Source organism: Pezoporus occidentalis, unplaced genomic scaffold (assembly GCF_034315485.1).
Source record: "Pezoporus occidentalis ecotype Australia unplaced genomic scaffold, CSIRO_AGI_Poc_V1 ctg57, whole genome shotgun sequence".
Classification (NCBI taxonomy): domain Eukaryota; kingdom Metazoa; phylum Chordata; class Aves; order Psittaciformes; family Psittacidae; genus Pezoporus; species Pezoporus occidentalis.
The window spans coordinates 1,620,659-1,643,047 of record NW_026915910.1 but is presented as its reverse complement, the minus strand read 5'-3'; the positions used below and the strand labels follow the sequence as shown (position 1 = coordinate 1,643,047).

Genomic DNA, 22,389 nt, shown 5'->3' with positions numbered 1-22,389 from the left:
TATTGTTCATGCTGGTCTTTGTTATTCTGTGCGGACTTTCCACATGTGACTTTGAAGATTGGTTTTGTGACATGCTTTGTGGAATTGCTAAGACCTTTTGATACCCATTGTACAAAGTATTAATTACAGATAGACCGATGTGGTAATTTTTGCTCATTATTTTGAGGCATCTTAATTTAAATGGCACTTTCTGTACAATTTCTGTAGTTTTTTTCTTCTCTTATTTTCTTATTATAGTTTTTTCTTTTCTTATTTGTATCACCAAATGGTAACATCAAGAGTCATGAGCACGTGGTTACGCTAAAAACAAGCACTTGCAATGTTTTAACCTTCCCTCTTCTGTTCTTTGTTTCTCTTTTGCACTGGAGTAGGTGTTGGAAAAAAACTGAATCCTTTAATGAAGTAATGTTGGGTGGGCCTTGAACGCTTACATTGTGAATCCCTCTCATAAATATTGTGTGTGTGTGTGTGTGTGCGTGTTAATTTTTTTCTTTTAAACAGTTCTGTTTAAAATACTTTCATTATTCAGTGGTTATTAACATGTATTCATAAAAGAGTGATCTGTTCTAGTTCAGGCTGAAAATGGCAGACACCCTCTCTTAAGTGATGCTAGGTTAAAACTTTCTCTGGGACTTTGATCAGTTGCAGACAAGCACCAAACATCTCACTATCAGAGATGGGAGAGCTGTGCTGACTCGAAGGTATGCTGTTCTCTAGATCTAACTCCTGCTAAAAAAACCCACAGCTTATTACTTTCTAGACTCAGCATCCAAGGGATCACAGCTTTGGAAGGACTTTGTTTGGATACTGCCTTGCTTGCCCTGTCCCTCCCCCATCTCATTTCTGGTTGGAATTTGGTCAATGTTTTCATTCAACCTTCTAAATTAAAAGATGTTCTGATATCTCCTTTTAAGATGTTTATCTTAAATTTCAGGGTATTATTCAATGTTGGTAAGTGTTAAGAAAGACGTGGCTACAGTTGTCTGAACTGAATGTGTTTTCTTTGAAAGTTTATTTACAAAATATATATGTTTTGATATATTTACTTTAAAGAAAAACAGTCAAATGAGGTGGGAGAAGGTCTGCTTTGCATTTTAAGGCTTACCAAGTTATTTTCTTCCATGCCTATAAAACAAACAAACAATGGAGAGTGTTTGGGTTTTTTTGATGGAGGCACCAGGAAAAAAAGAGATTTTCAGTCTCTGTCTTCAGGGATAGGGAAAATCGAAATCCTTACCTTTGAAATAAATTATAAGTAGGTTGGTCTTTTTTGGGAATTACATTCAGTCTCCTGAAACATCCACACAATGCACATTTGATAGCGTGTATCCATAGTTGCCACATGCAGCCTACAAGAAAACCCTTTCATTGAGGCCACATTAAAAAAAAAAAAAAAAAAAAGGTATATCCTCAAGAGAGGGAACCAAAACACCAACATGCAGGTGTGTAAAGGTGGTATCCTAATGCCCTGCCACCTTTTCTGTCATTCATATCCCCCATGAGTTTCTGGTTTGGTTTGGGTGTTTTCTTTAGGATTTCCCGACCAAGAGGGAATTAATTTGAGAGGAGGATGACAGTCTGAACAGGACTTTCTTAAGAGGAGACATTTAGTCATTTTGGAAAATGTGTCTGCATAGATGGATAAACGCAGGTGAGAGACGATGAACATGGTTAGCATGTCTATACTGGCAGGTACATCAGCGTGCAGTCCCTTTGCTGTATTGCTGTTTTCTTAAAAACAGTGAAAACTGCTGAAATTTTGTAGATTCAACACTTTGAAATGACATTTATTTAGGAAAAGAAGAAGCATTTTATAGTAACTTCCTTTCAAATTCCTGTGCGTTTTAAAGCAACTTGTTAGTATCTTATTAGAAGAATTATTTATTCCCTCAGTTCTTTTAGTGAGCAGTACAAATGCTTGAAGAACAGATTAACAGTTCTTTGGAAGTTGTAATGCTTAATAGAATGTGTTTTAAAAGTAGTAATTTTTTAATACTGTTTTGGCGGTTTCCATTCAGAATTTTGGCCAGTTCTTGCCGATCTTGTAGATTTGAAAAATTAGACGCTTGTCAAGAACTTCCCAATTAAAGCTTCTTCCTACTTAAAAAGCAAACCCAGTTATTCTGGCAAACTGCTTTCCGGACAAAGGACGCACACCCTGACCTTTTATCCAGCAGGTTGGAGCATTTCTGAAAGTCACTTTGATTCTGCCACCTATATCAGCACAGTTCTGTAAACATGATTATTCCCTGCAGTTTCTCTTTGTTACTTTGAGGCTGTAATATTGAATACTTTTTTTTTTTAGCATTGAAAAATAGTAAGTGGAAATTACATGCTGCTTAAAAACTCAGAATGTTACTCCTTTGTCAGACAAACCAACGTATTTCTGTAGCAGTCCCAGTTTTGGTTTTAAAGTATTGGTAAAATGAAGCATGAGTCTTTTTGGCACCTGTAGGGTGTTAGCCCTCTATATGAGAACCTTTAAGTGACATTGAATGCCATTTGCTCATCGGTGAATCAGGGGAGCATTTGGTTCACACAGGGTATGGTGAGCAACGTGTACCCTGCCCAGGCTGCAGTCAGCAGCAGCAGGAAACTGCATTGCACCAGGTTTGTAGGACGACAGAGCATCTTTGAAAGCTGACTGTAAAGAGATCTAGCTGAGGAATTAGTTGTCTCAGCTAGCACTTGCCCATCTGGGAAGCAGGTCTGTGTTTCCTAACATCCTTGCCAAACTGGTAGGAGCTGGGTGTGCCTAGATCTAATTTTGTCTCTTGAGAAATCAAGCTTTTGTTTTGCAAGTGACGTGCTTGATTTTTAAACTTTTTCAGTCAGTTCGGTTGTTCAGTGTTTTGTTTTTGCTTTTTGTTTCTTAGGAGGTCCAAATATATGGGCCATCACCTCTGAAGAGCGGGCCAAACATGACAAGCAGTTTGATAACCTTAAACCCACAGGAGGCTACATTACAGGTTGGTCTGAGATTCTGGACTACACATTAACTTCTGTGTACGCATAAGTATCTTTGTAAAACAGTTTGCAAACTACATCCTATTTCTATCCATTTGTTGTGTGACTAATAACCATATTCTTTGGACAAACAGCCACGGGTTATTATTAAACTTATACAAGCTTTCGGCTAAAGTGTGGCACAGGAACATTCTTTTATTAACCCTGTCACTTCTGCAGCTAGCAGTTATATGCTGTCTAGGTTCAGAATCAAAGAGTATCAGGCAAAATCTGTGCTTAGATGGGAGGCTGCCAAGGAGCACTTACAGTAGCTATTATGGCAAGTGACGCCGCAGACACCAGAAGTGGCTCTTCTCTGTCTGAACAGTGTTAGAGAATACTGTGCTGTTAGGTAGCTTTGTTTTGGAGGAAGAGGCAGGGAGAGAGATGCTGACAGCTTGTCCTTGTTAATGACTGCTTGAAATTTATTAACCCTTGGGCCTTCAGTGAGTTCTGGATAGGCTAATGGAATTTCACAGTGGCCTGCTGTCAGTTCCAGTTGCATTTAGCTGCTTCTGCTCTGAAACAATGGGGTCATGTTGCTGTGCATCTCAGAATTTGCAGTTTTTAAGTATAAGAATCTGCTTGTGATATCAAGAAAAGACTCAAGCTCACTGGCAAAATGCCCCATTCTTAAATCAAGTGTGTGCATGAGCACATAATTGTTTCTACCTGCCTAACTATCTGCTGATGACCTGTCTGGTGACTCCACTGCCTCGGCTTTTCTTCTTTTGGGGCCAGAAAGGACTGAGGAGAAAGTGGGAAGTTGTCTGCTTGGAACATGCACATCTTCTGGCTAAGTGATACATAACTGCTGCTCTGGCCACACAGCACTGGGAGGTTGTGTTTACCACTAGCTGAAAAGTATTCAGTCCCAGGGACTTCCTGTAGGCCACATCTAGCTTTTACCTGCACATATATCTGCAGGCTTCATTATTTATTTGGCAACTGCTTGAAATGAAAGGTGGCATATGAATATAAGGGAAGAAAGAGGTGAAAGAATAACCTGAAGTTTTAGCTTGAAGCATCTGTAATTCGCTCATAGGTAGGCATTAACACTATTATCCACGTTTTACTACATGTTTGTTTACAGCATGATCAGTGCCAATTGATTTGGAACTTGATATGAGGTTGCACAATAGTTCCCGTTCCCTTCCTGAAATACTGAAATAGTGGATGTTCTCTGATGGAACAGAATATTATTAAGAATGTGATATTCTCCCAGATTTTCTGGAGAAGCAATACTGGCTCAAGTTAGATTGGATAAAGGAAAAGGAAAGAAACAACATGCTCACAGTTCCCTGTCAAAGCAGTTGGTTCAGGACTAAATTTTCAGTCATTTTTACTTCTCTTAATCTTGCATCTTTAAAACTGTTAGCAGCTGTTGACTTGTGACCTGTTAAAGCTTTTTATAACTATCTGAAATTACTTCCCAGAGCAAGGATTCAGGATTGCAGAATACATGGGTACCTGCCAGTCACTGTCACTAGGGAAGGGGTTAGGTGGTATGAAATTGGAAAGCTTGATATTTCGCATGCTGGTTCCTTTTTGAAACTTTGACCCCACAAGGGAGTACAGAGGTCTTCTGAAAATCTGTGTCTTTAGTGTAAAAGTCTGTCTTTCCTGTTTATCATAGGTGACCAAGCACGTAACTTTTTTATGCAGTCAGGTCTACCAGCTTCAATCCTTGCTGAAATATGGTAAGGTATTCTTTTTTTCTTTTTTCCTAGGAGATGGGTAGCATTCAAATACTATCTTTAGTAGGGTGTGTTGTCTCAAAGAGGCTTTCAGCAGTTGAAGTAGGGGTGTTGTCTGAATCGTTATTTTAATTAAAAAGCAGTATCTTTTTAAATATTTCTCATGATGTTAATTCAGATTGTATCATATTGAAGACAGCCTTTTTAAACTGTAGTAAGTGCTTGAAACAAAACTGATGATAAATTGCAAGACTTTCATAGAAGGAAGTGCCTGGTGGACTGCCACAAAGGTTAAGCTATATTTATATTTTTTATGAATATATGTAAGAGCAAGTGGTGACAGGACAAGGGGGAATGGCTTTAAACTGACAGAGAGGAGAGATTTAGATTAGATATTAGGAAGAAATTCTTACTGTGAGGGTGGTGAGGCACTGTCACAGGTTGCCCAGAGGAGCTGTGGCTGCCCCATGCTTGGCAGTGTTCAAGGCCAGATTGGATGGGGCTTGGAGCAACCTGGTCTAGTGGAAAGTGTCCCTTCCACTAGAAGGGGGCTTGGAACTAAATGAGATTTAAGGTTTATTCCAATTCTGTGGTTCTCCATTTCTATGATTTTTAATAATATAATGGTAAAGGAGGTAAAAAAAATAACACTTCAAATAACAATAAAGAAAAGAGGTAAATAATGGATTAAGGAATTGCTGGAGATACCAACTGAATGATGTTTGAAATACTGGTAACCACTACAATGGCAATAAGGTTAAGTATGGGAAAAAATATATGCTACTAAACTGGGAATGGAAAATACACTGCAAGTAGAAGACAGGAAAAAAAATCTAAAGCCACAGAAAGTGTTAGTAGAAGGTCAGTTATAATACACTGAGAAATCTCCATCTCACAGTTGAGAGACCCCACCTGCAGTACTGCATTTGACTTCGGGGCCCCCAACAGGACATGAGCCTGTTGAAGTGAGTCCAGGAGAAGCCACAAAGACACTCTGAGGACTGGAGCACCTCTGATGTGGAGACAGGCTGAGAGCTGGGCTTGTTCAGCCTGGAGAAGAGAAGGCTCCTGGGAGACCTTAGAGCAGCTTCCAGTGCCTAAAGGGGGTCATACAAGAAATCTGGAGAAGGGCTTTTTACAAGACATGGAGTGACAGGACAAGGGGGAATGGCTGTAAGATGAAAGAAGGGAAATTTAGATCATATATTAGGAAGAAATTCTTTACAATGAGGGTGGTGAGGCACTGGCACAGGTTGCCCAGAGAAGCTGTGGCTGTCCCATCCCTGTCAGTGTTCAAGGCCAGGTTGGACAGGGCTTCAGCAACCTGCTGTAGTAGAAGGTGTCCCTGCCCATGGCAGGGTGTTGGAACTGGATGATCTTTAAGGTCCCTTCCAACCCAAGCCATTCTATGATAGCAGCCAATGCTATAATACAGAAAATAGAAAAACACCTGTTCTTGGCAGCATATATGTGGTGATTGCAACACTTCTCAGTCTTCACTGGAATACTGTGTTCATTTTGGGGTAGTTGGTTGTTATCAAGATACATACGTGCTAAAAGGCACACAGTGGAGGCTCATAATAATTAAGAATAACTCCTTGTGTGGGAGTTGTGAAAGAATATTAACAAAACTAACTAAATGCAAACTTAGTTTCTTCTTCAGACTCTTAAATTGCCTAGAAAAGAGTGGTAAAGAATTTTTTGCATATGGTCTTGGGTTTTATAATGAATAGTAACAGAATGATAGGCTAAAAGTAGCTTAATTCCAAGTCTGATTTACTTTTTTTTTTTTCCTTCCTGATTTTATTTACTCTTCTGTGCCCAGTCCTCATATCTACTAAGATTTCATATTTTCTGTCTGACCAGAAATTCAGTCTTTTTATATATGCATTGTTGTATATATTTTCTGTTGTAATTAAGTTTATTTGCAAAAGTGTCAGAGGAAGGCACTGTGGATATCGGGCTTAAAAAGCCCTCATGTTTTGTGGTTTAATGGAGTTTTCACAGTGGGTATATAGTGCCTTTAGCAGGTTTCTGCATCCTCCTGTTTCGGATTCTTGTATTTCTTCCTTACATTACCAGACATAAATTTAAAATAATTAGTTTGGCTAGTACCACAGAAAATAGTCTAGCAGAGGCAGCAGGTCTATCCACTGAGCAGAGGACTACTGCTTTTCCAGGTGTCTTCCTTCTTTCTCAAGTTTTTAATGTAGAGCAACTTTAAAACTGAACTCTGCAGTGGGCAACCAAGTATGCAGTCAAACTTCTGAGGGTTTGAATGTTATCAAAAGTAGAAAATCTGTAAATGGTTGCAAAAATTTTCTTGTTTTCTTGTACAAAACCAGTACATAAAACAGATAGAAAAGCTTCTCATTAAGTGAAGAAGTTAAATGTACATTTTTTTCCCTTCTGGGCTTTTCTGATTTTGTTTTATTTTGGTTTTAAGGACACTATCGGACCTGAACAAGGATGGAAAAATGGATCAACAGGAGTTCTCTATAGCCATGAAACTCATCAAGCTGAAATTGCAAGGACAGCACTTGCCTGCAGTTCTCCCTCCTGTCATGAAACAAACTCCAGTATTTTCACCGCTAATGTCAGCTCGCTTTGGTACTTATGAATACATAATTACTTAGTGTTCAGAGGTAAAAATCCACAGTTAATTGCAGCCAAATACAAGTGTTAATCTGACCATGACAGTTGAGTGAATAAGTGGAAAAAAAAAACCAAGGATATTCTGACTTAGGAAATTCACAAAGTTACTTTCTTGACAGTTTTGATAATTTAAAGACAGTTAATGGTAAACCTTCTATTGAATTTTTGACATGAGGTGCAAGAAGGCCATTCACATCTGCCATCCCACTTGCAGGCTCTTGTACTGATAGTCTTTTTTTGTCTCCCTCCTACTCATCTAGCTATTTATACTTGGGATTTTTAAAGTTAAATTCAGTAAACGTCAAAGTTTCCGTGGAACACTTACTTTAAATATTTTTTCAAAATTAATTGGCTTGTCTGGTTTGGTTATATGATCAATTGAACAGAATTATTTTAACTTTTTTCCCCTTTCTGATGACATTTTCAGATTCAGTGCATGCCTGTTGGTATTTTGTTGTTTTGTAGAACAAAATATATATAATGACTTGAGCTGTATTCCAGAATTAATGCATACTTCTATGCTGAAATGTATGCATATATTAATTACACACATGACTTAAAATATCTGCCCATTGCTAAACCTTGTGCTTTTGCATACAAGTGCCTGCATTTATAGACAGCTCCAGTTGGTATATGATTACTTCCTATTAACTTTTTGTCATCTCATCTGCATACAAGGGTTATCTTCCACAAGGCTCATCCAGAAATTCAAGTGCCCTTAATCACTTCAGGCAGCTGCCTGAAAGAAACCATTTGCATGGGTCCCTAAGTAGGGACTTTACAGTAGTGTGGATCCTTCCAAGGCCAATGCTTGGAGGAGACTTAGTTCAGAAACATTACCAGCTTTTCCTTGTAGAGGATTGTCACAGCTTTGTGTAGTTTTTGCCTAGCATAGTGGACCCCATTTCTTGCTGGAGCCTCTGCGATATTAAATCATGAATTGTTGTCTTTTTCTCTAGGAATGGGTAGTATGCCAAATCTGTCCATGCCAACGTCTGTGTCTACGATCACACCATTAGCTAACATGTCTCTGACCTCCATGGCTTCTGTTCCTCCTTTGGTTATGTCCACTCCCCTGGTGCCTTCTGTCAGTATGTCCTCGCTGCCAAATGGAACATCTAACCTTTTACAACCTTTGTCCGTACCTTTCTCTTTAAGTAAGTACAGTGTTGTGGTTTAATCCGAACCAGTAACTCAGAACCATGCAGCCGCTAACTCACTCACCCTCTTTTTCTTCCCCCCACTCCTGGAGGGATGGGGAGGAGAATCGAAAGAATGTAACTTCCACGGGCTGAGATAACAGTCCAGTAACTAAGGTATAACACAAACCACTACTGCTGCCACCAATAATAATAATGATAAGGGAAATAACAGGGGAAGAAAATACAACTGCTCGCCACCCACCGCCCGATAGCCAGCCTTACCCGAGCACTGATCTAGCCCTTCTGGGTAACTGCCCTCAGTTTATATAGTGGGCATGACATACTGTGGTATGGAATACCTCTTTGGCTGGTTTGGGTCAGGTGTTCTGTTTCTGCTTCCTCCTGGCTTCCTGTCCTCCCTGGCAGAGCATGAGACTCACAAAGTCCTTGGTCAGAGTAAACGTTACTGAGCAGCAGCTAAAAACATCAGTGCTATCAGCGCCGTTCCCAGGCTGAAAGTCAAAAACACAGCACTGCACCAGCTACTAAGGAGAAAAATGACTGCTACTGCTGAACCCAGGACATATAGTAAAGTCCAGTACTTGTTTTCAGAATTGTGAATCTTATTTTCTCTATGTCTAATTCCAGACAGGAATGCTAATATTTGAATGTGAGTTTAAGAAAAAGTTACTAAAAAATGCGTGTGTTTTTCCAGAGTTCACATTTGTCAAATCAGTTCTAACTAGTTAACAACAAGGCACTGATCAAATTTTCTGATTTCTGTCAAAACCTTGAGTGTTACCTTATACCAGGTTGTTTTACAGTTTTTGTTTTGTTTTTTTTTGTTGTTGTTTGTTTCAGCACTGCCTCATACTGGTTCTTTAGGTGCCATGGCAGGAGGGTTTGGTGGCACTAATATACAGAAGGCACAGTCACTAATCGACTTAGGATCTAGCAGGTACGAAAATTAAGTTTAAAGTGGTTGTGAGTTGTATACCTTGCGAAACTCATGGAAGATTTCTATTTTCAAAGTATATTAAAAATTAGTCTATTTAATATGACCTGTCAGGTCTGAAAATGGATTGTTTTGATATGCACGATAATATTTTCAGTAGTCTGGCGAATCTGTCAAGAAGTAGGAGAGGAGTTCAAATGTAAGAAAGCGGTGCCAAATAGAAGGGAAGATAGCTCATTAGTAAATAGAAGTAAAACTTCCCAAGTGGTTATAAAAGCAATGTTTATGGATTGATGTGCTCATTCATTTTAGAGGGCACCATGTAATGAGCAGGAATGTATGAACAGTATTTGTTATAAATATTTATGCATTAATTTGTTTTATGAATAATACAAGATTATGAATCTTTGTAGTCAGCTGCTCTGCTTCACTGATTTTAGAGCTTTGCCAGAGACAAAGTGAGGGATTAGACCTACCTATCCCATTTGGCATGAAGGGAACAGTCTCCCAAAAGGCAGTACTGGGGGCATCTCATCCCAGCTGAGTTCTGGAAGGGGACTTAGAAAAGGTGCACCTTCGTTTCTGTTGATAGAAGGCATGTAGGGTGAGCACGTCTTACTTTGGGCTCTTCATGCAGGCACCTGATGTTAGCAGATGTTCAGTGAGATGATTATAGACATTGTGTGTGCCTGTAATCATCTCTGAACTTTTTTTTTTTTTTAACAAAAACTTTTCTTGCCTGGTGTTGTAGTGTTACAAAGTAGCTCTCCTTCAGTGTTATTATTGACAGCATTTTCGCCATCACGTTACCTAGTTCTATGGAAAGGATGTCTGTCCAGCATCAGGCTGCAAAGGCTTTGTTCCTATCAGCATTCTTTATTGCCTTGAATAACACTGCAGATAGTTTTTTTTTTTTTTACTTGACAGAATAGGGGGTTGCCTTAAATAAGGCAGGCCAGATGCACCTGGGTTTGTCTGATGTTCAAAGATGGGACACTATGAAAATGCTGGTACTTACAGGTAGAAGGTTTATAGGTATATCTAAGCACTCCATCAGCCCTATTCTGCAGAAATTGAATGAGTTGGAAAAATTCCATTCAGCCTGTCATTGTCACTAATGGAAAAAAGAGATAGAGGTGGAATATAGTGACTTTTAACACCATTAGAAGCTGTTTCTTGCGTGTCAGTATATCAGATAACTTTTTATGCTTATGGTTGTTCATTTGCATACATCTTAAAATTGCTTAGACATCTGCCCAATTCTTCACTGCCCTTGTAAACATTCTTATCAAATTTGAGATGTTTTCCTGTGGTTTTCTATAGTATTATTTTGCAGTGGTGGACTAATGAATTAGGTGGCATTAGTGCCTGTGATACCAAGGGAACAGGATCTCAATTTCAAGAGTTTTGGTTTAGATATGTGTCCGTTTTCACAGTGAAATCCCATAGTAGTGTTGAAAATAATCTATAGCACATTAGCAGAGGTAAAACTTTGTGAAAGTTGTTTAATGTTACCAGAATATACTATATATCTTCTGTTTCAATGCCTGTTTATTAAGCCAAATAACTTAGAATTCTTTATCTCTTTTTCTTTCCTTTTCTTAAATTGTTACAGTTCAAATTCTTCCTCTAGTGCTTCACTAGCTGGGAATTCGCCAAAGATTGTATCCTCAGACTGGGCGGTCCCTCAGGCCTCCAGATTAAAATACAGACAGAAATTTAACAGTCTTGATAAAAGTATGAGTGGATATTTATCAGGTGAGTGTAGCATTTGATATGGAGTGGGAAAACCAGCAGTGTTTTCTGGGGGATGGAATTCCAGCTTGGGGTTTGACTTGCATATGAAATAAAAACCTGATATTCAGACCTATGCAGGAGAAAGTGGGCTTCAGCTGCTGGTTCCAATAAGCCAAGAAATGAAAATAGCCATCAATTTACTGGCTTGGACTCAGTGTTAGACCTGGGGGAGTCTAAGGAGACAGAAGTCTCCTCAGGTAGACTGAAGCTACAGCAGCCGTCAAGGGGAAGAGGAGAAGAGTAATAATAGTGGGATCTAACTAAAAGAGCCTGAGAACCAGACTGGGGAACTTAGCTACATAAAATCCGCAGTCATTTTCCAAGCATCACTCTTTGGACTGAGACTCTTTCTTATGACTTTATAAAATGGAGGACATCTCACAATCATTTTTTGTGCCATGTGCTCCAATGTATGCATATTAGTAATTGCTTAGATATTTGGGCTTTATCTTTCCAAAGAAAGCAGTTTGGGAAAGACCCTGGTACTGCAGCCATTCATTGGTACTTGTAAAAAGTAATTTAAGGGAGTCATTCCTTGCTGATTTTCAGTGACATTTGTGCTGTGCCACAGCATTATGGTCATTACGGAAGACTCCACACAAAGTTAATACAAGAGTAGAGTTTTGTTAAAAAGTTCTGATAAAACCAGATTACTCACTGTAGAGTAAAGCACTTGCCTAGAAGTTAGTAGGTGTAAAGTCAGTGTGTATGTCTGTAGCTGACTACATTTCCTATTTTAAATAAACCCTTACCAAGAAAGGGACTCAGTACTTTTTATCTTATTCAGTTGATTTTGGGCTGAAGGTTTCACTGACCTGCCCAGAAAGGTATATGTTTCTTTACTATCAAAGGAAAGCTTTCAGGTGTGCTGGCTCAAGATCAGGTAGACTGTCAGCTGTGCTTTTTAAACAGCTGAGGAGATTACCATAAATACCAATTTTTCATGTCAGCTTTTCTGTTAGGTGCTCTTGAGTGAAAAAGACACAAATATTTACATCTTCACTGTGTTCAGGTTGTAAAGCCTGTTAAGCCTGGAAGTAAAGCCAACTGTCAGCCATTGATGAAAGTGGATTAGATTAATATTAAAAATAAACATGCCCCAGTTTGTGACCCATTTTTTCGCTACATGTGAATCTTTGTTCAAAGTGTTTATTTTTATTAAAATTTTACATTTTCACTAAGGATTTCAAGCAAGGAATGCCCTTCTGCAGTCAAACCTTTCACAGACTCAGTTGGCTACTATTTGGTAAGTTTAGTTACTGATTATGAATTCAGTGTGGTTTTGGTATTAAGAGAGGAAATGTACTGTATTAAATAAGAAATTACAGAGGGAAACCATAGATTTAAAATCATAAACTGAAACTAAGCTGTTACTAAAACTAGTTTTTGAATTAGTTCTGTTTCAAAAGATACCATGACTCTATATTTTTTCATTCTTTTTTTTGTTAAACTCCATCTAATAGTGCTGATACTAATTTCAGGTTTTGATTCAGTGATGTGCTAGTTTAACTGAGATGAGGGTTTATTCATTTTAGAAGGATTCAGAAGTCAAGCTTGTCTGTTTTAAAACATGGAGGAAGATTTAAAATGAAGATACCTTTCAGCTTTTTAGAGTTTTACTGAGGTTCTTATAAAGATATCTGCATATTACGTTTGTTAAGACTTGTCTTTACTGTGGTGGTGGGAGTGTTTACAGTTGTCTGAAAGCTTGAATAATCTGCTCTGCTGGATTATGCCTTCAGACATAACTAGATGTTACACATAAAATACATTGGCCGAGCAGACTTCTCAATAGCTTGGTGCATTACATCCCTTTCCGAGTTCCCTTTCTTCTTCCTCTTTATCTCAGGACAGTCATTTGTTTGTGTCTAGCAGCAGCAAGATGAGATATTCCTTATATTTGTTCAGCTTGTTTGATTGTATGCTGTGAAAGTAAAGATGGAATGTCAGGTTGTATTCCTGTACTCTGGAGTATGGGGAAATGAAACAGGTGTATAATGACTGTTTCCCTCCTGGCTGCCTAGCCTGAAGATATCAGTAACTCATGTGAGGAGGTCTGTATACCCCTATAGAGAAGATTAACAGCCCAAGTTTCAGTTTTGCCCAAAGTAAGGAATTACCAATGTTTCTACTGGGGTGCTTTATTCATGGTGATTACTGTAATGGTATTGTTATATGTGAATAGTGCTGGTCTGTGAACATAATAAAAATCCCATTTCATCATCTCCTGCTTTTGTTTTTCACTGTGGTGTGTGTGTGTTGGGTGTTTGTTTTGTTGTTTCCTTTTTGATTTTAGCAGGGTTTGGTGTTTTTTTAGCTGCCTTCTTTTATTTTTTTATTTTTTTTTTTAACAAGCAGTTGTTTTACTAAGTGTTAAACTTCAGTGAGCTCTAAGGACACATTCCTGCAATTGTATCTACACAGACAGTTCCTTGAGAAAGGTTCCTGCCTTTTGGCAGGAAGAGGTTCCTTTTCTTTCCTGCAGCTCTGGAAACATTTCACTGGTTTACCCCCAATGCACACACCACCCCAGCTGTGTGGAAAGCATTTTGTAGGCTAATCATGTGATTGTGTGGTTTGCCCTCTCCTTAAAGAGGGTAGGTAATCTTTTCCTCACTCATTGCAAGGTACTCTGGGGCAGCTCACATCTTCCCTACGCTGTTGAGAAGATAGAAGGGAAAAAAGAATTCTGTGCAAAGGTTCCTGTTATAGAATTTGCTGTAATTTTATGTAATGTTTTGGGTTTTTTTTAATTAAAAAAAGTATGGAAAAGTGGTTACTAGCATTTTGAGCTCGTTAAGAGTGATGCTGGATTCTCTTCCCAGTTTGTCTCCTGGTGATGCAGTAAATCAAGAGATGTCTCTTAACCTTTCCTATCCTTTTGGTGTATTTTATGAAAACATCTGAATAGCAGTACATTATTAAAAAAAAATAATATCTGCCTTCATGAACTATTCATGTTATTAATTGTAATTATTTTTACCAGGAAATTTCACAGGAATTCTCTATTTTAAAACTAATTTTTCGAGTGAATTGTTTCAGCTGTCATTTGTGAATGATTGTGATGCTTAGTTCTAATCATTATTGTTGTTAAAACTGTGCAGGTCACTAGCTGATATCGATGGAGATGGACAGCTGAAAGCTGATGAGTTTGTGTTAGCCATGCACCTAACAGATATGGCCAAAGCTGGGCAACCTCTGCCACTGACTCTGCCTCTTGAACTGGTACCACCTTCTTTCAGGTACATCACTGAGGGCAGTGAAACATAATACATGTTCAATAATTTTTTTTTTTTTTTGTACAAAGAAGAGAACTGTGTTATTTCTCTAACAATGGTGAGCTGGTTTCTTTTTTCATCCAGGAGTGCAAAAAATACTGAAAATATAAATGGAACTCTGCCTTCTTACCAGTCTGTGCAAGAGGAGGAGCCACAGAAAAAACAACCCGGTAAAATAGGGTTTGCATTCTTAATGTGTAAGGCTGTCTTTGATGGGCATTGAAACATTTAGAAAGTGGAAGACACAATCAAATCGCTAGAGAGCTACCTTTAGGAAGATAGTTCCCTTTTAACTTGGATGGTAGGAGGGTTGTTAAGTGGAAGTAGACAGCCTATTACATCTAATAGGATTGAGAAGGCAGAAATAAGGCCTGTTTTTAGATGCAGGAAAGGAAAAGTGTGCTGATTAATAATGTATTTTAGATAAGAAATCCTTTATGGCCAAATGCTGCCATGCTACTGCAAAATTTTTTTTCCAGTTGAAAGTTCCAGACATTACTTTGTTCTGGACATTTTGGAAGCAGGGGGTCCCAATGTAGTTTAATTCTCTGGAAACTAGATGCAACTTGCATGTAACATAGATTCTACTGTTGACTCCCTCATTCTACCAGCAAAGGTCTCTTACATGCACACTGCAAGACATGACTTGCCTCTCTTTTTGGAAGGATGGTTGCTGGGAGCCTAAATCATTCCTTTGTATCTCTTTTTATCCTATGCTGCAGTAATTGGACTTGATCCTGTTTTTTTTTTCTGCTGTTTTTAACTCCAGGAACTCTTACAGGGAACACCCTTAAAAACTAAGCACTTTGTGTTAATGTTTCTTGCACAGTTGAAAACCTTTTTAACAGAATATAGTCTTTCGTGGCTTATAAAAATCTGTTCTTTCACGTTTCCTCTAAAATTCAAGTAATTTTCTCGGTTGGTTTTAAATTATTCCCCCCACATACATTGGGATAGTCTTAGGAAATTTTAAAGGTAGCTTTGAAAAGAAAAATTATACTTTTAACAAATGCAACATGCTTAACTCATCCATGACCCAACAACCTGAGCTTGCCAGAAAGTATCTATGTTTAGTAACATAACCAAAGTACTTGTCTGAGGGCAGTGTTTTGCACAGAACAGAAATAACTACCTTTCTTTATTTTAGTGACATTTGAGGACAAAAGGAAAGCCAACTATGAGAGGGGAAATATGGAGCTGGAAAAACGCCGTCAGGTCCTGTTGGAACAGCAGCAGAGAGAGGCTGAACGTAAGGCTCAGAGAGAAAGAGAAAAACAAGAGCAAAAGGAGAGGAAACGTCAAGAACTGGAACGGAAAAAACAACTGTTACTGGAAAAGCAGCTGGAGAGACAGCAAGAGTTGGAAAGACAAAGGGAAGAAAAGAGGAGGAAAGAAATAGAAAGGCGGGAGGTTGTTTTCTTGAAATTGTTTTTTTTTTTTTAGTGCTTTAAGGAATATGTGCATGCATATACAGTATTCACTTGACAGAGCATGCAGGGTTTGAATTCTGGCTTGGGTTCTGTCTCCTCACATGGCCATTGGCAAGTTGTCTTGGAGACAGACCATTATTTCTGTCTGAAATCATTGTATCTGTTGAAAATGAATCAAGTGTTGGTGTAGGCTGAAGATTTTCAGGACAGATGAGATTTTCTTTAATAGTTTTCTAAGACTTATGCAAAAATCTGCTAGCCAGACAAGATTGTACTGAATTCATAATTGACAGTTGAACTGCAGACAGGTTTGCTCCTATTTGTTGTCTCAGCCATGCGTAAGACTTACTTGCGTATTTTATCTATAAAATACTCAAAGGTTATGAGCAGTTATCTGTCTGTATGCTCATTTATGAGCATTATTCGATGCTAAACAGTCTTTCAGTCTGAATTATGTGGCTTCTCTTCATCCTGAGTTAAGAGCATGGCATGAAGAATCTTATAGGATGACTTCCTCCATTCTTTGATGCTGAAATTTATATATAAGAACACTTCTCAAAAGACACTATGTTGTGTTGTCGTTATGCTATTTAGAAACAGAGCACATTATATTGAATCATGGTCTCCGAGTTCTGCATCTCCATTATAAGTTAAGGTAATGTAATTTTTCTGCAGGCAGCAAAGCAAGAACTTGAGCGCCAGCGACGATTGGAATGGGAAAGAATTCGTCGCCAAGAACTTCTTAATCAACGTAACAGGGAACAAGAAGAAATTGTCAGGTTGACCTCTAAAAAGAAGAGCCTTAATCTTGAATTAGAAGCCCTGGTAAGACAGAAGTTTCACTACACATCTTGAAATACTATTTTAAAGTATGTAAAGCTTAGAATCTACATTAATGGCCCACTAAGATTTTATCGCTCTGTTTTAGATGAGGAATCTCAAACAGGTAATTTGTGTTGTTTTAAAGAATTGAACGTAAACTAATCTGCCCACAGATTTAGTGTGTGGTATAATTGGTCTTTGATTTCTTTGTAGACAGACAAACATCAGCAGATCTCAAGCAGATTGCAAGATATTCGAAGCAAAAAGCAAATTCAAAAAACTGAACTGGAGGCTTTAGATAAGAAATATGACCAAAGGATCATGGAAGTTAATCAACTACAAAATGAGCTTAAGGTTTGTAACTTCCTGTTAAGCTTGTGGTTTTCCTTTACTTCCTATTATGTGTTTCCATAATGCTGTTCATAATACATCCCCGTAAGGAGGAACGGTGAATCAGATTATAGTGGAGAGAGGGAATCAGCAAGGTCATCAACATTGCAGAGGTTTTTAGTTTTATTTCTGTTAAAGAAATTATTATATGGATTACAATAAGCTGATAGCTGAGTGAGGACACTTGTCAAAACCTCAGCTGTTCTTTTGTGAATCGGTAATAGTGATTTCTCTTTAATTATAAATTATTTTATGGCTCCAGACTCAAAGTGTTATGAGGAATGTTTTTCTGTATGCAGAGCAAGTTGGTCTTTGGGTTGAATTACCTTGCTGCTCTTCTTTTCTTTGAATAGCAAGTCTTGAATTATTTCAAATCAGTTGACTACCATAAGTCACCCTCTACTTAATGTGTTTTGTTCAAAACTCATTCAATTTTAATAGTATATTTTATATTATACTATAATTTATTTCTAATATAAATACTGTTAAAGTATGGAAGTGTTTTTTTGCTCTACCCCTTAATGATAACTTGCATTCATGTCATTAATGTCGTGAATTGAAGCTGTGTTTGAAAATTCATCTATTTGTTCTAACTGATTTATAAACAACATCAAAAATCAGTTATGTTCTCTTCAATATCTACAGGAGTATCAGAATAAACTAATCTATTTAGTTCCTGAAAAGCAGTTGTTAAGTGAAAGAATTAGAAATGCTCAACTTGAAAACACTCAAAGTAAGTACCTGCAAATGTATTCTCTTCTGTTTGATTTCTGGCTTTTCATCACTTGTAAAAAAAATGCTGAATGAAGCAGTTGTGTTAATCACACCTTGACTCTTCAGTTAGTGCCATTTTAGTATTGTTTCATCTGCATTCACTTATTTCCTTCATGTTCTAAGTAAGGGACAAACAAACACATTTTTCTCCAGAGAGCACAGTTTTTGCTTGAAACTTCATACAGACTATGCAGCCCACAGATATTATTACACCTTGTCTTTTTTAATAGTGTAAACTCAAGGGAGTTCTATGTACAATTTCCACTGGTTCTAACATCAAATCCGCTAGAAGTCCCTATCTAGAGAAGCTTCCTATGGGTTGGTGTGATATATGGAAAAAAATAAAAGACAACTTGCAAATTACTCTGTATTTATTACATGTAATACTCAGATGTCTCAGTTAGATGTTGTAGACATTTCTTCTTTGTGCTGTGTGCAAATAGAAAGGTACATCAAGGCATTCTTATGAGAAAAAAGGTTGGGAAGGTGTGTGTGTATTAAAACAATTAGTGAAAAAAGAAATGCTTGTAAAATTGCTTGTCTTTACTTATGCAGGTACGGGAATCAGTTCAGTGCACGAAAAGTCCCTAGAAAAAGAAGAATTATGCCAAAGACTTAAGGAACAACTAGATGCCCTTGAGAAAGAAACTGCTTCTAAACTTGCTGAAATGGATGCCTTTAACAGTCAGCTTAAGGTACATGGATTATCTAAATACTTAGCCTTAAATTTCTTTTATTTCTCCATCCAATCACAGAGATTGCTGGCAATCTTACCAGGCTTCCAAAAAGCTTTCCCCAGCCTCCAGTGTGAAATAAAAATTACCAAAGGGCTTGGAGTAAATAATGCAATAAAAATGTACTTGAAACTATTGCTAACATACTAAAATATGAACCTCTTGCTAATCATCGCTTTGCATGAATCAACTTTGCTCACCCTCAACTTTTGCCTTCTAGAATACCTTTCGATGTAAACATTATGTTTTTCAGGCCTTTGCAGATTCTCTTCTTATAGTACTATGGTTATATTGGCTAATGTTTTTGAACTGTGGACCGAACACTAAACTTTTAGTGAATGTAGCACGTGATTTCATAGTGCATTGTACAACATAAGGTAGCAGACTAAGGTCCTAAAAGTAAGCATAGGCCTCTTATTTATGTATAAGGTAAGAAATACAGACCACTAGACCTGAACTTGTTTTTGTTCCAGAGGCAGCTCTTGACTTGTCTAAATCTGGGTACAACTCTCAGGCAGGGCAGCATGCATCCACTTAACTTTACGTGCCAGCTTACTCCTAGTGGCACTGATTTGAACTTTATTCATAAGTTACAGATTTATGTTTGGTGAGGATGAAGGCTCTGCACTCTCCAATAAAAAGAACACAAAGAAAAAAACGTTTAAGGAGTTTCTTTTCTTTTTAAAAAATGGCTAAATGTAACATGCTTTTTTAATTACTTGTTTATTGCATGGCTTGCTGTGTTCAGTGGCTGCTTCCACAATTCAGTCATCCCTAAAATCTGTTTTCAAAATACAGTGCAAAGATTAATTGGCTTTTTATCTGCCTTATCTTACAGTGTGAGAATATGGATGATTCTGTTCTTCAGTGCCTTTTGTCTCTGCTAAGCTGTCTCAACAACCTCTTCCTCTTACTTAAGGTTATTTTCTAATCTTTGGCGTTTTTGTTTTTTAATTATTTTGCAACTTTGTTCTGCTTACCCTTTCTGTTTGGATGTATAACTTCTATTAAATAGATTTTCCTAAAAGGTAATTGATAGGCACTTTGTGTTTCTGCTAGCTTTTACATCCTCTTAAAAACTTTTCTTACCTGCTTAGAAATCCAAACTACAAAATACCGATAGCCATTTTATTTCATAATAGACTATGTTTACTAGTTTGCTTTACCCAGGTATTTTTCTTTTCAGTTCAGGTCACATTAACAAAAAAATTACTGTCTTAGATGGAAATGATGTCTCTCCCACTTTTCCATCTGTTGCTCTCTACCTATTCCATATATCTTAAACCGTGAATCAGGTATATGAATTCTAGTCCAAGTTCAAAAGTCTAGAAATAGCATCAATATCCAGAATATGATACAGCAAGTGCAATGCTATTAAACCTGCAGATTAACCCAGTACTAAACCCTGCTTGCTGTTTTTCCTCAACACTGCTTTTGCCTGCCAGGGTCAGAAATCTGACTTTGAGAATGATTTATGAGGAAAAAAAAAATCAGAATTACTGAAGTGACCTTTTCATTTTGGGTTATTCTGTCCTAAAATCAAAGATCTGAGAGTTTTTATAACGCAAGTTTATTTCCACAGTGCTCTTCAAATTCTATGCATAATTGGAAGTATTGTCATCTGAATGTGTTTGGGGAAAAATTGTGGTCAGTTGCTTGATTTAGTTTGTTGCTACAAAAGCTTTCACTTTCATCTTGCCCTTTTCATATAAATTGCACTGTGTCTCTTAGGCAGCGTGATTGGTAGGTGCATATGGTAGTGGGAATAGATTATTCTTAATTGCTTTATTTGCGTTTGTGAGATCAGATATGAAAAGTCAGGATATACATGTTGTATTTTTCAGTGTGTATCTGTAGGATTCCTAAGAAAAAATAATGTAGCATCTTACAAATGTTTTGTAACATGGTGAAGTACAATCTAAAGTAATTCTATTAAGGTTGACTTTTTTTTTTTAATTTTTGTTAATCTGATTATCCCAAAGATTCATGCGGATTTTGTGCAGTGAAAAAGTTTGTTATCAGAGGGACATGGAATGGGACTTGAAGGATGTGTTTAGAAGAGAAAAATTGTGAAGTTTACAAACGCAGGGAAACTCCAGTCTGGGTTACTGTATTTAGGCTATGGCTTCCCACAGGGGTAAGCCTGCTGGATACTTCTATAAAGTTTTTCTGATTTAAACATGGGACTGATTCTTCAGGAAGCATCACAAAGGGGAGCACCCTACAGAAGGGATGCATTCTTAGGTTTATGGTATTGTGTTGGTTTTCAGTTGAAGTCTGACTCCTATTGCTTATTTAAAATAAGCTTCACTGCCTTCTGTGCCCTTAGATAATGTTGTGTTTGAACACTCAGTTTTATATCTTTCCTTCTCTTCTGTCATATTTGCCATTTCCAGCAGGTGTATGACTGGAAGGGTTCTTTGAAAGCCTAAGTTACATCAAAGGCTTTGCAAACCTGCCATCTACTTTTATACTTATGTTGATTTGACTTTTCTTTACAGTGACCTCCAAGGACTATTAATAACTTAATATTACATTGTCCATTTGTATTAAAATTTGGTTCACAAAATGTTAAAATGCCTGAATGCTTTTCTTGCAAGATTGGTTTGTTCCTTTTGATGTACTTCATTGCATTTCCTCCGTAGGACCTGAGAGAAAGTTACAGCACACAGCAATTAGCCTTGGAGCAACTCCACAGGATCAAACAAGATAAAATAAGAGAGGTAGAAAAAAGAAGAGCTGAACTTGCACAGAAAAAGCGACTGGAAGATGAGGCTGCAAGGTACCATGTCTGAATGTATCAGTGTTGCAGTTTTTAAAGCAAAATAATGCTGTGGTGGCTTTTAAGATGCTGATTGTATTAAATGAGAGGTCTAATCAGTAAAAACATATCCTATTGAGTTCCCTTAAAGGAAATGTTTTATATGGAATACCACTGGCATAGGATGGTTTGAATTTACTCTTTCCAATCTGTTTTTATCATGTTATAAAACCCCTAAAACTTATAATTCAGTTTTGATGGATAAATAAACCAGTTAGTCACTTTGCTATTAAGGTTTTTGCTTCTGTAATAATTCTCACACATTTAAAATTCCTCATACATTGTGACTTGTTTTGCTAGCCTGTGAACATCTGTCCCATTTCCTTAAAAGTACTTCTGACTGAGCAGTTAATAGGCTTTTTTTATGTATATCTGGACAGTTGTGAGATTGATACTTAAAAAGAAGGTAATTGACTACTTAATTCCTATGTTAATTTTAAAAGCTGGATGAGTGATTGAGCTTTGAGTTTTAAATTTGGTTTTTTTTTTAGGAGGACAGTAAGGAAATTCAGACATGTTTTTGAGAGGGTCATACCTTCACCTATATGATGCTGGTTTTGTTCAGTCCAGCCTTGTATCAAGCACTCAAACTTCTACTGTCCTCAGCTCTTGGTTTCACATGGTCTTGTTACCAACTGGTTTAGTTTTCTTTTGTTTCAGCGATTAAGAAACCATAGTTTCTAGGGTTCGATTCAGGCTGTCTAAAAATGTCAGTCTGTTTTTCCTCTCTCCTGACTTTCTGCTATCAGCTACTTTGTTTGGGTTTAGCAGCCTTAGATTGAAATGGTTCCAGAGAGCATGGATGGGTGTTCTTAGTGAGCAGTCCTCAGTTTAAAATTGCTTTGATGTACTAGTTTTGACTTCTCATTCAGAGAATTACTGTGTTTT

At 37.5% G+C, this 22,389-nt stretch overlaps 1 protein-coding gene across 4 annotated transcripts in view; it reads left to right on the top strand.

Moving 5' to 3' along the window:
• ITSN2 (intersectin 2) overlaps positions 1-22,389 on the top strand; it is an 83,721-nt gene that overhangs the window by 26,470 nt on the left and 34,862 nt on the right. For 2 of the 4 annotated variants that reach the window (XM_062638424.1, XM_062638427.1), the window contains exons 3-18: positions 2,877-2,969; positions 4,643-4,706; positions 7,150-7,313; positions 8,318-8,515; positions 9,362-9,458; positions 11,071-11,213; positions 12,435-12,498; positions 14,357-14,494; positions 14,615-14,700; positions 15,678-15,940; positions 16,636-16,785; positions 16,996-17,136; positions 17,818-17,905; positions 18,502-18,641; positions 19,519-19,599; positions 21,326-21,462. In XM_062638424.1, coding sequence (XP_062494408.1) covers positions 2,877-2,969; positions 4,643-4,706; positions 7,150-7,313; positions 8,318-8,515; positions 9,362-9,458; positions 11,071-11,213; positions 12,435-12,498; positions 14,357-14,494; positions 14,615-14,700; positions 15,678-15,940; positions 16,636-16,785; positions 16,996-17,136; positions 17,818-17,905; positions 18,502-18,641; positions 19,519-19,599; positions 21,326-21,462 — 2,047 coding nt within the window. Of the gene's footprint in view, positions 1-2,876; positions 2,970-4,642; positions 4,707-7,149; positions 7,349-8,317; positions 8,516-9,361; positions 9,459-11,070; positions 11,214-12,434; positions 12,499-14,356; positions 14,495-14,614; positions 14,701-15,677; positions 15,941-16,635; positions 16,786-16,995; positions 17,137-17,817; positions 17,906-18,501; positions 18,642-19,518; positions 19,600-21,325; positions 21,463-22,389 lie in introns of those variants that run through there. The other 2 variants (XM_062638425.1, XM_062638426.1) reach the window with 2 other exon arrangements.